The following is a 13,836-nucleotide window of genomic DNA, read 5'->3' as shown; positions in this document are numbered from 1 at the left end:
AAATTATGGAGTTTCTAGGAATAGTAAACTGATCAGAGGCAGTAAAACAGTGATTAAGAACTCGGATTCTGGCTGTAGGCTACTCAGGTTCAACCCTATCTGTACCTTTACCTCCTCCAAGGCTCTAGCCTATCATTAGTTCCTCTCTAAGAACTGATAATGGCACCTGCCACACAGAGTTATGCACTGGATTCAAAGAGAGGACACATGCAAATAGTCACACAATGACTTGCAGGGGATCAGGGCTCAGTCAGGGTTTACTAGTGCTAGGTAGATCTGGGACCTCCTGGTGTAGGAATGAATTAGGGATAGCTGGGGCTAGGCAGGGAAAGATAAGGGAAAGGTTCAGAGTCAGGCTCCCATGAATCCCAAGGACACCAAATGGTCCAGAGTCAGGCTCCTACCCATCCCAAGGAAACAGAGGTAAGACAATAAAAACAGAGAAGAAAGTAAACTAGGCTTCCTAGCTCTGAGGTATTAGGGAGTGTCTTCCTCTGACGGTTACCAGACAATCCTGAAGGTTCACCAGACCCCCGAACAGCCATATGACAATCACTTGATACAGCACAAAGACATTTCAGGGCCTTGGGTTCCCTGGTTAGGTTCCCAATAAAAGGCCCTCAGTGGCAGCCCTGTCGGCCCTGTCCCTTTACTCATGCTCCTGTGTCCATGGGATTCGTTCTTCAGCTCCGTGAGACAAGCACCAAGCGCCCCTGTATCACTACTCTGAGCTGAATCAGTGTGAACACCTTTACTGATAACTTGAGTGAAGACAAAGTTCATGGGTGTGCCATTTAGATCGACCTTTTGAACTGGGCTGATCTTACCTCTGAGGTTCATAACTGTGGTTCAATTTCAAACAGACAGACACGGCCAAGTGGTGTGTGTCTGGGGGTGGGGCGGGGGGTGCGCGGCTCACCAGAACTCAGACAGTTCAGCTCTGGCATAGGTCGTGATCAGAACGTTACCGTTGTTGACTTACTAGCTTCTGGGGTCCCTAACCTCTAATACGGTTATATCCCATGCATTTAGTAATATTGCTAACATGTTTACTGTACTAAATGTTAATGAATTCCAAAAGAATTATATATATATATATATATTTTTTACAATTTATTACAAACTTTTCATTGGGCTTTTGCCAAACATACCGTGAACTTCGCCTTGAGTTATGGTATTTGAGATCCACGCATAGCTGTTTAGGATCATGGGACCATGGTTTGAAACTTCCGCACTGGTCAGAAATGTGTTAACCTCAGCAAGGAGGCCTGAGCACCTCTCCTTAGAGGTCTTAACACACCGTCAGTGGAAGACTAGCGGAGGGCTCGGGCTGCTTTGCCTCTGTCCCATTCTTTCAGCCTCTGCTAACATATCCCGGGAGTGAAAATGTTTTATGTCTGTCCTCCACGAAGGTTCACTAGACTGTAAAGAAGAACTAATAGAGCAAACTCTTAGCTCTTCAGCAGCTGGATACAGGAGCCTCGGATGGTGGAGTTTCAGTTGGCAGGAAACCCGATACAGTAACGAGGATAGCAGCTCTAATATGGAAAAGCTACTCTGATTGAAAGGGAGAATTCCCAACACACTCACGCACACAAACATGCACACACACTTTGTCAAACATCAAACATCCAAGGTAAAGCCTCATTTCCCTGTTCTTTTCTCCCTTCAAGTTTTCGAAATGAATTGTTTGCCCTTTTCCTTTCCATTAAAAACATATTCACACACACGGTCTCAAGTGTCTCCTCTGCGCTGTCACACAGAGGATGCTCGGCTGGAGGCACCCTGCCTGCCCCCCCCCCCCGGCTCTCACTGCTACCAGGGATCACGAGCCATGTGTCTCTCCCCAGGGAAGCCTCCTTCCTCTTGTCTTCCTTTCTAGCAGTGCATTCAAGCTGAAATCCTTGACTTGGAAAAAAACATCGCACTGTGACATAGCATTTCTCATACCGGTAAGACCAGTGTTCCTATTTGAATTGGATATTATTGGACCCATATAATTGGATATTATATGGATATTATTAGTGCATGTGGCAAATAAATAGAAGATCAAGAGTAGGGACTTTCAAAAACACTCTATGTGGAAAGGGTCTACTGAAGGTGCAGGTGGACATGAGCTGCAAACTCATGATGTGATGTGCATAAGCATGGGGCCGGGATGGTTACCATGATACAAAGTCAAAGGACACATGATCCTTTGTAGGTATGTGAAGACCTGTTTTGGAGACCACAGTCTGGAATCACTGTCTCAGGCTCAGAGGAATGAAACCAAGAAACCGGGATATAGGTCAAAAAGAAGGCCTTGCTCAAAGTGAAAATATTCAAACATGAGATCAACTGCCCCTGGGGTCCTGAGTGTCTCTCTAGAGTTATTTAATGCCAACTGGGCCTTTATTCGTGAGTAAATCCTGAAGAAAACTCTACGTTGTTCTGAATGATGGTCAAGGTCCACTCCAATATGGGATGGGGTGAGAATGTTCTTTCTGCAGTTTCTTACAGCAGATAAAACAGAGTGATGGACAAATATTCCCATGTGCTGTGTGCATGAATACATTTTTAATGGAAGGGGGAAAGGGAAAGCAAATAATTCATTTTGAGAGCATATTGATCATCCAGGTGCACCCCCAGTCAGAAACAGAAGGTTGTCAAAGACCAACCTGCCTACTCCACCATTTAATCCGGGCCCAATTTAAAGAGAGAACTCCTTAAATACACAGTTGACAAAGCTACCACAGAATGGCAAATCAAGCTTACCAGTGTGTCATTTTAAATTAAAGTGAGAAATTAAGTAGCATTTGAGCACTGTGGGGCTTATCATGCACCTATTTAATTGTAAAGTATTCTACTTCTAGGATTCCTTTTGGGTTTTTCTGAGTGTATGCTGGCAAGGTAGGGAAATAGAAGATAAGTGCAATTTAATCAGATTTTAAATATAAAATAAAATAAAAATGTATTATAACAATAACCAATAATGACAAAAACATACCTTTTTTTTATTTTTTTATAGAACCCAAAAAATATTATATGTGTCTTAAGGCTCTAAATTTTTTCCCTTTATTTTTTGTTAATAATAAGTCATTACTGTTTCTAGAAGCAGGGTATTATGTAAGGTGTAATTATCTTATTGCTATTTTAAATAAAGAAATAAAGTTCTTTCTCCATATAAATTTAAACGAATTAGTATAAATATATTAAAATAATTCTTGATTTGAATTTATGTTAAACATTTTGAAAAGGTCTTTGGGGTCTAGCCCCCCCTTATGTCAAATCCACTCCCTTTGGTGCTGGTAGAACCATGATGAGGTCATGAATGTATCCTTCAAGCAAACCAAAGTGAGATTATCTGTTGGGACTGACCCAGGGAAGGAGCCCTTAAGGGAACTGAGACCTTCCTGGAGCCAGAGATTTGAATCACAGGAGGGCCTGGAGGGGTGGGACTCCATTGAAAAGAGCTACGCATGGCTCCTGGGCACTTCCCAGTCTACAATCAGCCACAATGGAGGACTCAGACATCAATTGCATGGACAGGACTTCCATCAACAAACTAGCACTGGGAGGCCCATCTTCCCACTTGGGCCTCCAGATAAGGACACAGCCCAGTCAACACCTTGATCTCAGCCTGTAGCAGAGGATCCAGTTAAAAAGTACCAAACATCTGCCCCCAGATAACAAATCTGTGTTGTTCACATTATGTTTGCAATGACTGGTTCTACAGCAACAGAGAATGAAGGCAGGTCCTCAAAAATGTTCAGCACTATGAGGTGCCTGGGATGAAAGATCTTGAGAACTTCACTGTCAAAGAGGCTGGGGTATACATCCCATAGAGTTTTACAGAATGACATTGGCAAGGGGCTTTCTAGGCTTCTGTTCTCTGAAATCACTTCTGCAACATTTAAACCAAATAGAGGACTGGGGATGGGCGATGAAGACATCCAAGATTTTAGATCGCACCACAATCTGAACACAATGTTAGGCATTGTGCTAGCTCATGTGACATGTCAATGTTTCTGAAAAGAGAAGAATATCTTTGATAAGCTCTTTTGTTAATGAAAAACTTGCAAAAAATCAATAGAGATAGAAATTAATTGAAATATCAATATCAAGTCTTTTTGGGGAAGAAAACAAAAAAAAAGTTCAATTTGGTCACAAAAGTGATAATAAGCTTTGGTATCAACTTTCCCTGCTCATTGATAACACAAACAACATAATGCATACCCCTGGGCACACATGCTGGTCTGTAATCCTTGGAGAATGGTTGATTCCATGTTTAGGTAAGAAAAAAAAAACTCAGAGTGAGCATAAAATATCCTGTCTTTATGAGAAAACAGGGACAGATTTAAAGATGTCAAAAGGACAAGATGAAGGAGCCAGGGAGAAGGGACTCACTCTGGCCACACCATGATGTTGTAAACTGCCAAAATTGATTTAAAAAAATAAATAAAATAAATAAACAGAATAAACACACACACAAATAGCAAGCCATGATTTCACAAACCCCACTGATTCTGGAATAGACCCCATGTCCATGATGACTTTCAAGAGACAAATAACAGAGTGTGATAGAACAACTGACGCTAAGCAAAGCCAACCAACGATCAGATGACAATTTACAAAATACATCTGTGTACCACACCCCACCTATGTGGAATTCTGGCTGTTCCTGGACCAATCTCAGTATTGGAATCACCAGATTGAAGTCTAATATTAGAGTCAGAGAGACAAACTTTCCAGAATTTCAGGAGGATGGAGCAAATATACAATTTATGGATGCTAGAACCCCAGCTTTGCCTTCTTCCCCCAAAGGAAGGCGGAAACTTGCTGCTACGGAGTTTGCTTCCACAATCAGGAAGGCCTGATGGTTGAAATATGAGAGTCTCCTTAGAAGAGCCAGTTCTTCCGAAGTGGAGATTTGAGCCCTTAGTATAAAGGGTGGGGTGTGGCAAATACCCCCCATCCCCAACACGATCCACCCCAGTGCCCCAGACAGCTAGCGAGACGAGCAAAAACCACGCCAGGCTGTTGCATCCGCAGAAGCCCTGCGTGAGCTCCCCACCGCCAAGAAGTAAATGTGTGCCTATTTTTAAGACTCTGATTCTGGAAACTGACAGAAAGGACGTTGGCCAGAGAAGTGTGAGACGGGCAACAGGTCGAGGCTCCCCAATCTTTCTCCTCCACTCTCCTTGTCGACCTTGCTGACTGTGTCTTTAATCACAAAGGCTGAGCTTCAGGGCAGATCCCTCTGAGGACGATGGGTGTGGGTGTGGGTGTGGGTGTGGGAAGGAGGGGATTCCTAACTCAGACAGCGAGGGACAGCCTGGAAATGCACTAAAGTCCAGTGACCACAGAACGACTCAAACCAGGACACCTGTGAGCATGACAAGGGGAACCACCGATAGTTTCCCTGGAGAACCGGCTCCGGGCAAGGTGGCCTGGGGACCCGGGGTGCTTCCACCTTGACTGTGAGCGAGCTCCTGAAGTCCGTGGACAATTCGTAATCTACCTTCGTGCTCATGGCGAAGAGCTCAGTATGTGCTCAGGGATCATTGGTTCCTCTAACAGCTGAATTAGAATGATTATATCAAAGACAGCAAAGCATTAATTCTTTTGTCCTTTTCCCGATTTTCTTCTGGTTTATTCTCACTAGGCTGTGTACTTTATACATTTGACACTGGTCTAACCACTTGTGTTTGTGCATGGTAATTTCCTGGGAACAACCCACTAAAGGGTGTGTGTTAAATATACCAGAATCGAATAGTGCTCTGAACAACACTAATATTGTTTCATTTTTCTATTTATTCATATTTATTATAAAACCAATGCAAAGGCTTAACTGCTCTTCTTGTACCTATGAGAATAATAACCCCCCTTTTCAAAACAGTCATTATTTGAGCATACAATATCTTCAGCAAAAATACTGCTTCCCAAGATCCTAATTAGAAGGTTTGAATAGTCAGAGCATGGAACAAGAGTTATCTTTTTAAACATAGGCCTGGGTTTTTTTTGAGCTGATTTGTAATATTTGAGTATTCTAATATTTTAAAATGTACAAAATGCAATCATTAGTAAGGAAAAGACAATATTTGACATTTAATCCAGTATGCTCATATATTTTAAGCATGTCGCATAAAAATCCATATTCATCTTTATAATGACAAGAAAGGCCATTTGGTTATATTATTAATCCACAGGACCAACCACTTACAGGGACGGTTCAAAGGTGGTTGCCAGTGATGTCAATAACTCAGCACGGGTACGTTCTCTAGGAAGGACCCCCATCGCTCACCTCGACACCTGGGCCTCTCTTCGCCGATGCTCCAAGTCCCGTTAGCTTGGCACTGCACGAGCCTCTGGCCCTCCAGGTAATAACCAGGACTGCAGCTGAGCACCACCTGAGCTCCATACTCACTCAGCAATCCCGAAACCAGTCTCCAGGTGACATGCTCTGAGAGCTGAGCTTCAATGCTGGGACACGTAACCGCTAGAAAAGAAACATATTTACATCAATAAATTTTTTCTCAAGGGATTGGATCATGTTGGCTTTCTCTCTCTCTTTCTTTTTTTTTTAATTTTGGCTTTCAATGGTAAGAACTTTTTATATGAAACAGATCTTGCTGCGCAAAACAGAAGCCAGTACCTGTTATTGTAGGTACTTTCCTCTACTACCCACATGGTCACAGGGGGATGATCACGCATCTACAATGGATTTGGTAGCCTCACGCTTCAGGGCCACAGGCAATCTTGCAGTGACGTTGTGATGGGAAAGAGCTAAATCACCTACACAAAGTTGCACAGTTCATTTGGATGGAAATTCTTCATCAAGTAAATGAGCAAACACGTAGAAAAATACTACATATAATAGCCCTCAAGAAACTTGACATAGAATTGAGTCATAGAAAACCAGCCTGGACACAAATGACCAGAAAACCAGTTGCCTTCGTTCACTTCTTCCCTTTGAAACACACCTATGTAATATACTCTGTATGTTCCAGGATTTATAGGCGCGTAGCTTTTGTATGCAGACTGCGCTAATACTGTTTAGACACGTGCTTAGTAGATCTCAAGGGACATAGTCTCTTCCTGCTCTTAGGAGAAGGCCTACAATTACAGTAACTACCTAATAAGGAGCAGTAGCTACAAATGAACAACAGTGATGACGTTAGTGAAGGTGGTGGTCATCCTCCTGGAGAGGGCTTCAAGGGGTCTGCAAATATGCTGAAAGTAGTAGCAAAATTTAATGTATGTGAGTACACACACACACACACACACACACATATTTGCTGAAAGGTACAATAATATTTCAAATGAATTTTACAAAGTTAGAACTCCTCTTCTTCAAGTATGAACATCCATCACGGTAAACCACCATCAGAATGGACCCCATTGATTAATTTATTGAGTCTGGAAGTTTAGCTAGAGAAATCACAGCTTTTCCAAAATGATATCAATAAATAATTTTACTTATTTAAAAGTAAATTAAGAAGTAAATTCTATACAAGTTTATTTTAATTGAATTAGGCATATACAAAGGTTACAAAAAACACTTTGAATCTTCTATCAGTGATTTACCAACACTATGTGCAAATAAACTGAAAGAAAAGGACTTTTGGAATTATTATGATAATATAAATGAGGTTTAAAAAGTGAAAAGGATTCTCTAATTTAAAAGTAATTCTGAGGGACGCCCAGGTGGCTCAGTGGTTAAGGGCCTGCCTTCAGCCCAGGGCATGATCCTGGGGTCCTGCGATCGAGTCTCGCATCAGGCTCCCCGCAGGGAGACTGTTTCTCCCTCTGCCTGTGTCTCTGCCTCTCTCTCTCCTCTCTGTGTCTCTCATGAATAAATAAATAAAATCTTTAAAAAAATAAAAACAAAATAAAAAAGTAATTCTGATATCTATTTCTTTTAAGTATTTTAAAATAAAATGATTATCCAAAATTTATATGGATTCAAAAATAGATATTCAAAAGTCCTATATGTGAGACCTAAAACCAGAAAAACCCTAGAAGAAAACACAAGCAATAATTTCTTTGACATCAGCCGTGGAAACATTTCTCTAGGTGTGTCTCCTCTGGCAAGGGAAGCAGAAGCAAAATTAAGCTTTTGGGACTGTACCAAAGTAAAAAAGCTTCTGCACAGCAACAGAAACCATCAACAGAACAAAAAGGCAACCTACTGAATTGGGAGAAGATATTTGCAAATGACGGATCCAATAAGGCCTTAATATCCAAAATATACAAGGAACTTAGATACCTCAACACAAAATAACCCAATTAAAACATGACCTGAATAGGCACTTCTGCGTAGAAGATTACAGATGGAAAACACAGACAGGAAAACAGCTCCACGCTGCTTGTCGTCAGGGGAATACAAGTCAAAACCACGACAAGGAGATACCAGCTGAGCCCTGTGGGAACGGCTACAATCAAAAACTCAGGAAGCAACAAGTGCTGGCGAGGACACTGTTGGTGGGTGTGCAAGCTGGGGCAGCCGCTGTGGAAAACACTGCGGAGTGTGTTTTCCTCAAGATATTACAATAGGATCACCGTTTGCTCTGGTAATTCCACTAGTGGGCATTTTCCCAAAGAAAACAAAAACCCTAATTTGAAAAGAGACATCCACGCCTAGGTTTATCGCAGAATTATTTACTCCAGCTAAGACCAGGGAAGCAGCCCAAGCGTCCATCCATCGTTGGACGAATGAAGAAGGCGCAGGGGGTGCACACACTCGCTCACACGCACGTGTACCCATTAACACTGAAACATCATCAGCCCTCAGAAAGAATGAAATCTTGCCATTTGCGATGACACGGATGGAGCTAGAGGGCACGATGTGGAGCGAAATGAGGCGGCTGGAGAAAGTCAAACACCAGATGATCTCGCTCATGTGTGCACTTTAAGGCACAAAACAGATGAACAGAGAAAAAAGATGAACAGATGGACAGGTTCGTAGGCACAGAGAACAAGTGGGTGGTCAGCAGAGGGAGGCGGGCGGGTCAAGGGCATTAAGGCGCCTTAGGGCGATGAGCTTGCACACCCGAAGCTACTAGAGCCTGTATGTTCATCACAACTGGATAAAAAGTAACAAAATGTATCGGGAAATTCTCCAGGGTTCACCCCATGATCCAAGTCCACATTTTCTCAGGCTGCAGCACCTGCAGATCCCCGCAGGACTGCCGATTCAGAACAGGCTTCTGTGCGTGGACCTGGGGATGCGGGTGGACTGTGGGCCCGGGGATGCAGGTGGACTGTGGGCCCGGGGATCCGGGTGGACTGTGGACCGGGGGATCCGGGTGGACTGTGGACCCGGGGATCCAGGTGGACTGTGGACCGGGGGATCCGGGTGGACTGTGGACCTGGGCAATCCGTAATGGCTTCGATCCCACCGCCGTTTCAAGTAAACTTCGTTCCATTTCCCTAGGGGGTGTGCCTGGCTGTCCTCCATGGAGGGGCCGTGACCTGCTCCCCTCCACCGGCGAGGCACCCGGGGCCCCCTCGGTGGGACAGGCCTTTCCGTGGAGCTGACACCACCTGCAGCAGTGGTTTCCGAGTTCTGGATGGTCACCTCCTTCTTCACGAAACTGCCACGTGGTGAGCTTCGGGGTGGCCTGATCCCCGGTTGACTGTCTGGGATCTGGTCCCCCCGCGGGTGACAGGTCCCTGGTTGCACACGGTCCTCTCGGGTGCTGTTCCGCAGCACAGCACCCGCCCTAAGCAGGTGCGGAGGCCACACACAGGTGTGACCATGCTGGGAGCCACCAGGTACGGAGGGCACGCACAGGTGCGCCCGCTGGGAGCCACCAGGTGCCGAGGGCATGCACAGGTGCGACCGCGCTGGGAGCCACCAGGTGCCGAGGGCACACACAGGTGCGACTACGCTGGGAGCCACCAGGTGCCAAGGGCAAGCACAGGTGCGCCCCCGCGGGGAGCCACCGCGCCAGAAAGTGCAGCGGCCAAAACCGCAAAACAAGCCCAGGCGGCCCCCCAAGCAGAGGGGGCGACGGAAGCACGCGGCGGGGCGAACAGAGGCCGCAAGAGGCCAGCGCTGCAAGTGCCTCCCGCCCTTGGTGCCCCCACCGCGGGCCTGACGGGGTCCCTGTGTCCCGGGGCCGAGGCGGGCGGAGCGAGCGGTCCGGCGGCGGGGACCAGGCCCGGTGGTCGCCCTGCCTGAGGTGCCCGGGCGCCCGCAGACCCACCAGCGGCCCCCGAGACCCGAGATGCGGGGGTGGGGTCCGGGGATGCTAGGGTGTGGATGCGGGGCCGTGGGTGCTGTGGCTGGGTTGTGGGGGGGTGCGGGGATGGGGGAGGGGGCGGAGATGCGGGGGCTGCGTGGGAGGAAATGGGACTGGACTGGACACAGGACACCCCGCAGGCCCCAAGCACCACTCACCTCCTCTGGCGTTTGGTGGGGTGCGCAGTCCGGCTGCCCGGGTCAGACCCCGAGGTCTGCACGGGGACAGACCGCTGGCCCAGGCTGTGCCGCCTCCTCCCGCACCTGCGCGTCCCCCCCGCCCCCCGCACCTGCGCGTCCCTCCCCCGCACCTGCACATCCCGCCCCGCACCACGAGCAAGCCCTTCATTCCACGGGAAATCTCGGATCACCGGCCCTTAAAGGGCCTAAAAATTCGTTAGTGTTCCTCTCCTTGCACTTTTTCCTTAAACACCTAAAAGTCCTCACCTGACAGTATATGACCAGGAAATGATGGTTCAAATGGTTATACCGTATGTAAAAAAGTCACGTTTCCTCTGACCCGAGACAATAAAAAGGGCAGCAACTCCCAGTATTCTTGTTCACAAAATCCGTGGCTACCCGCAAATTTATTTCATCCCGTGTTGCCTTGGACTCTCCATCCCACGATGCCCGAGAAACACGTCCTAAAGTGATTTTAGGTGTAGACGTTCTTTATAACTAGTCCTATCATATGTAACAGCAGCAACATTTTGTTGTCATTTTGTTAATGATATATTGATTAAATCAAAGAGTAAATATTTTTAAAAAATCATTTTAAAGGAAGAAAGCGGCATCTCACTGGCGGTGCGCTGTGCTGGACGTTTTAATAGACATTCATGATCCATTCGGGATGCACAGAGATGAGCCCTTCTTTGTTATGCATTATTGGGTTTTAGGAAGCGACGAGTTGTAGTGTCGCTTTTGTGGGTCCTCCCAGCAGCGCGGCCAGAGGGGAGCCGGGGTCACCATGGGGGCTGTTTGTGGACAAGCTCACCCAGACCAGGCCATAGCCCTCACCCATGTCCCACGTGTTATTCCTCTGACCCTGTCGTTTCCTCCACCTCTAGAAACAACGAAAGAAAGTTGTGTTTATTCAACAAGGGACTGAAGCAAGTGACGCGGGCGTGTTGTATCAATAATGACACGGTTTTTAAAGAAATGTCTTTAAACGTTACTTCATCTGGAAACACATCGCAAAAGAAAGCCTTCTGCTTACGTAAATGTCATAAATCAGCGTTTATGACAATCACAAGTGAGTAAGTTGCTGGGTCAAATTTAGCAAAATTAAGTATTTTCAAAAGATAAATTTAAAAAAAAAAAGTAGGTGTAGCTGGTTTGGTAGGAAGTACACAGTCCTCCAGGTTACTCTGTATTCTTTCCTTAAAAAAAACAAAAATACAGATCCTCTTCTATCACACGTTAAGTAAAACAATTCCCATGGAACCAGCTTCTTGTATCTCGACAAATTCAAGAGAACTGGCGTCCCGGGCCGTCCCCGGTATCTAACAGAGTTCGGAGCATTAAGTGATGCGCTTGACACGTAAGAACCCCGAAATGATGCTTCTCAAATCGGCTCAGGGGGAAGTGCAGCTACTCGGGGCCCCCCTGAGCGCACACGCACTCGCACACAGACGCATTTTCTCTATCCTGCGGACATGTCAGTGACAACACAAAGTACTTCGCATTTTACTGGAGAAACAGCAGCTTTCACGCTCACCACGAATGAGTCAGATGCATCGCAGACGCATCCAGCCAGTGGCAAAGCAGGAAGGCCAGCAGTTGCTTTGTTTGGGATTCGCAGACGGCAACTGTATTCCCCTACAAATGAAGCCCCTTGGCCTCCCACCCCCATAAATTACAGACCCTGACCATGCATCTGCTGGGAGAGGCCACCCAGCCCCGCCAAGCAGGGACGCAATGGCCATCTCTCTTCTAACCACAGATGTCCCCCCTCCTATCCAATGCGGGTCAGGGCTTCTCATTACCAGGCTGGGTTCAAGCACATTTAATTACTCTGTAAAGTCACAATTAGATGCCATTGGAGTAAGATGAGCCTGCAAGTGTCCTTCCTACAGCAAGGTGAGCGTGGTTTCGGCGAGCCGTTGAGCACCCGTCCTCACTGGACAGGGGAGGGGGCAGCTGGTGTCCGTTGTGGCGCCTCAGAAGCTGAAGAACCCGCAGCTTTGGCAGGATGAGCAGGAGCACGAGGTGTTGGGGAGGAAGCGCCTCCCGGGGGGGCGAGGTGAAGGCCTCCTTGCAGGGCTCTGCGAGCAAGCCCGTCCCGGGGACTGGGCGGGAGCACGGGATCCTTACGGAAATGAGTCGGTTTGGGATTTTTGTTTTAACCAAATGCTTAGTGTGTGAGTTGTGTAGGGTGAGAATAGCGATTTAGCAAAGCGTGAAAACACAGAGTTGTAAAAGCAAACTTTCTAGCAGGTGATTTATGGGTCGCCTGAGAGCAATCAGCTTTTCACCATCACACACACAAGAAAGGTCTGGACGCTTCAAAGCTCCTACCTGCCCCCTCCCCAGGATTCCCGATGGAATCCAAACCCTCAGAACGTTCTCACAGTCTGGTCCTGAAATTGCCACATTTCTTCTTCTGGTGACTACGGCCTCTTTCAATTATGAACTTTACAAAAGCCTCTTGAGATCAGACATCTTTCTGCCCAGTGTTCTTAGGATTTTGCTGCTATGTTAGTTTTAATAAATATCCCTTAGTAGACTTGGACCCTAGAGCATTTACATGCCTAACTGTGGCTGCGTCAACAACTAATATCCCAGCTCTGCCCATAGCTTAGAGCTAAACACCTGCCATGAGATCTGATCTCGGTGAGAAAACAGGAGCAATATTGAGTCAACCTCACCCGCATAGTGATCCTGGCAACTGCTGTTCAGAATGGCCTTGTGCTGTAATTCTATAATCTCAGTTCCCTAGTGGAGCTACTTTTCTTTGATCACCTAAATGGTTTCCCTTTTAATTACAGCAAATGAGTCTAAACCGACCCCTAGACCCGAGGAAAGCGGCACGGCTCATCTAAGTGCAGATGCACAACGCAAAATTTTGCTGCTTCGCTGTTTCATTTACCGCACTTTCAACAAGGGAATCCACAGCGGTGACGTCACCGATGGATCTCTCTTTAAAAGTTGGCTTTTCAGTTGCTTCTAAATACCCCTCAGAGTTTCTGGTTGTGGCTACGCATCTTGCTTTTATTTGTATGTTTTATCAGTCCCGCTTTCTAGACTCATGGCCTCAGTAGGCACTCGTATCCAGCAAGGAGCCAGCACCTAGTCAGCTCCTATCATGGGGAACATCCTTAAGAGTTTTTTATGGAAAGACCATCATTTGCTTAAAAGCGTTTTATGCATTTGGTTAAGTAGTCTCTCCCATTTTCCCTACTGAGAATTGCCTCCTTGCATTGTTTCAAATAAGAATCTAACAACGCCTCCTGGGTAATTTGTAGGTTATGATGAGTGGGACCCCAAATCCTAAAATTACTGCACATAAAGTATCAGTAATGCCATGAGAGCAGGACAGGAGCCCGTATGCTCTCTTACGAAGTAGACTGTACAGTCTGGGTTGGCATCTGAGTCAGGGGCTGTTCAGCTGC

At 46.3% G+C, this 13,836-nt stretch overlaps 1 protein-coding gene across 2 annotated transcripts in view; it reads right to left on the bottom strand.

The window, feature by feature from the left end:
- The window catches only part of CSMD1 (CUB and Sushi multiple domains 1), a 1,871,666-nt gene that overhangs the window by 76,125 nt on the left and 1,781,705 nt on the right, over positions 1-13,836 (bottom strand). For both annotated transcript variants that reach the window (XM_072763911.1, XM_072763912.1), the window contains exon 51: positions 6,284-6,478. In XM_072763911.1, coding sequence (XP_072620012.1) covers positions 6,284-6,478 — 195 coding nt within the window. The remainder of the gene's footprint in view (positions 1-6,283; positions 6,479-13,836) is intronic.

The sequence above is a fragment of the Vulpes vulpes genome, chromosome 7 (assembly GCF_048418805.1).
Source record: "Vulpes vulpes isolate BD-2025 chromosome 7, VulVul3, whole genome shotgun sequence".
Lineage (NCBI taxonomy): Eukaryota > Metazoa > Chordata > Mammalia > Carnivora > Canidae > Vulpes > Vulpes vulpes.
Note: the sequence above shows the minus strand (reverse complement) of the source record. Positions and strands in the feature narration are given on the sequence as shown.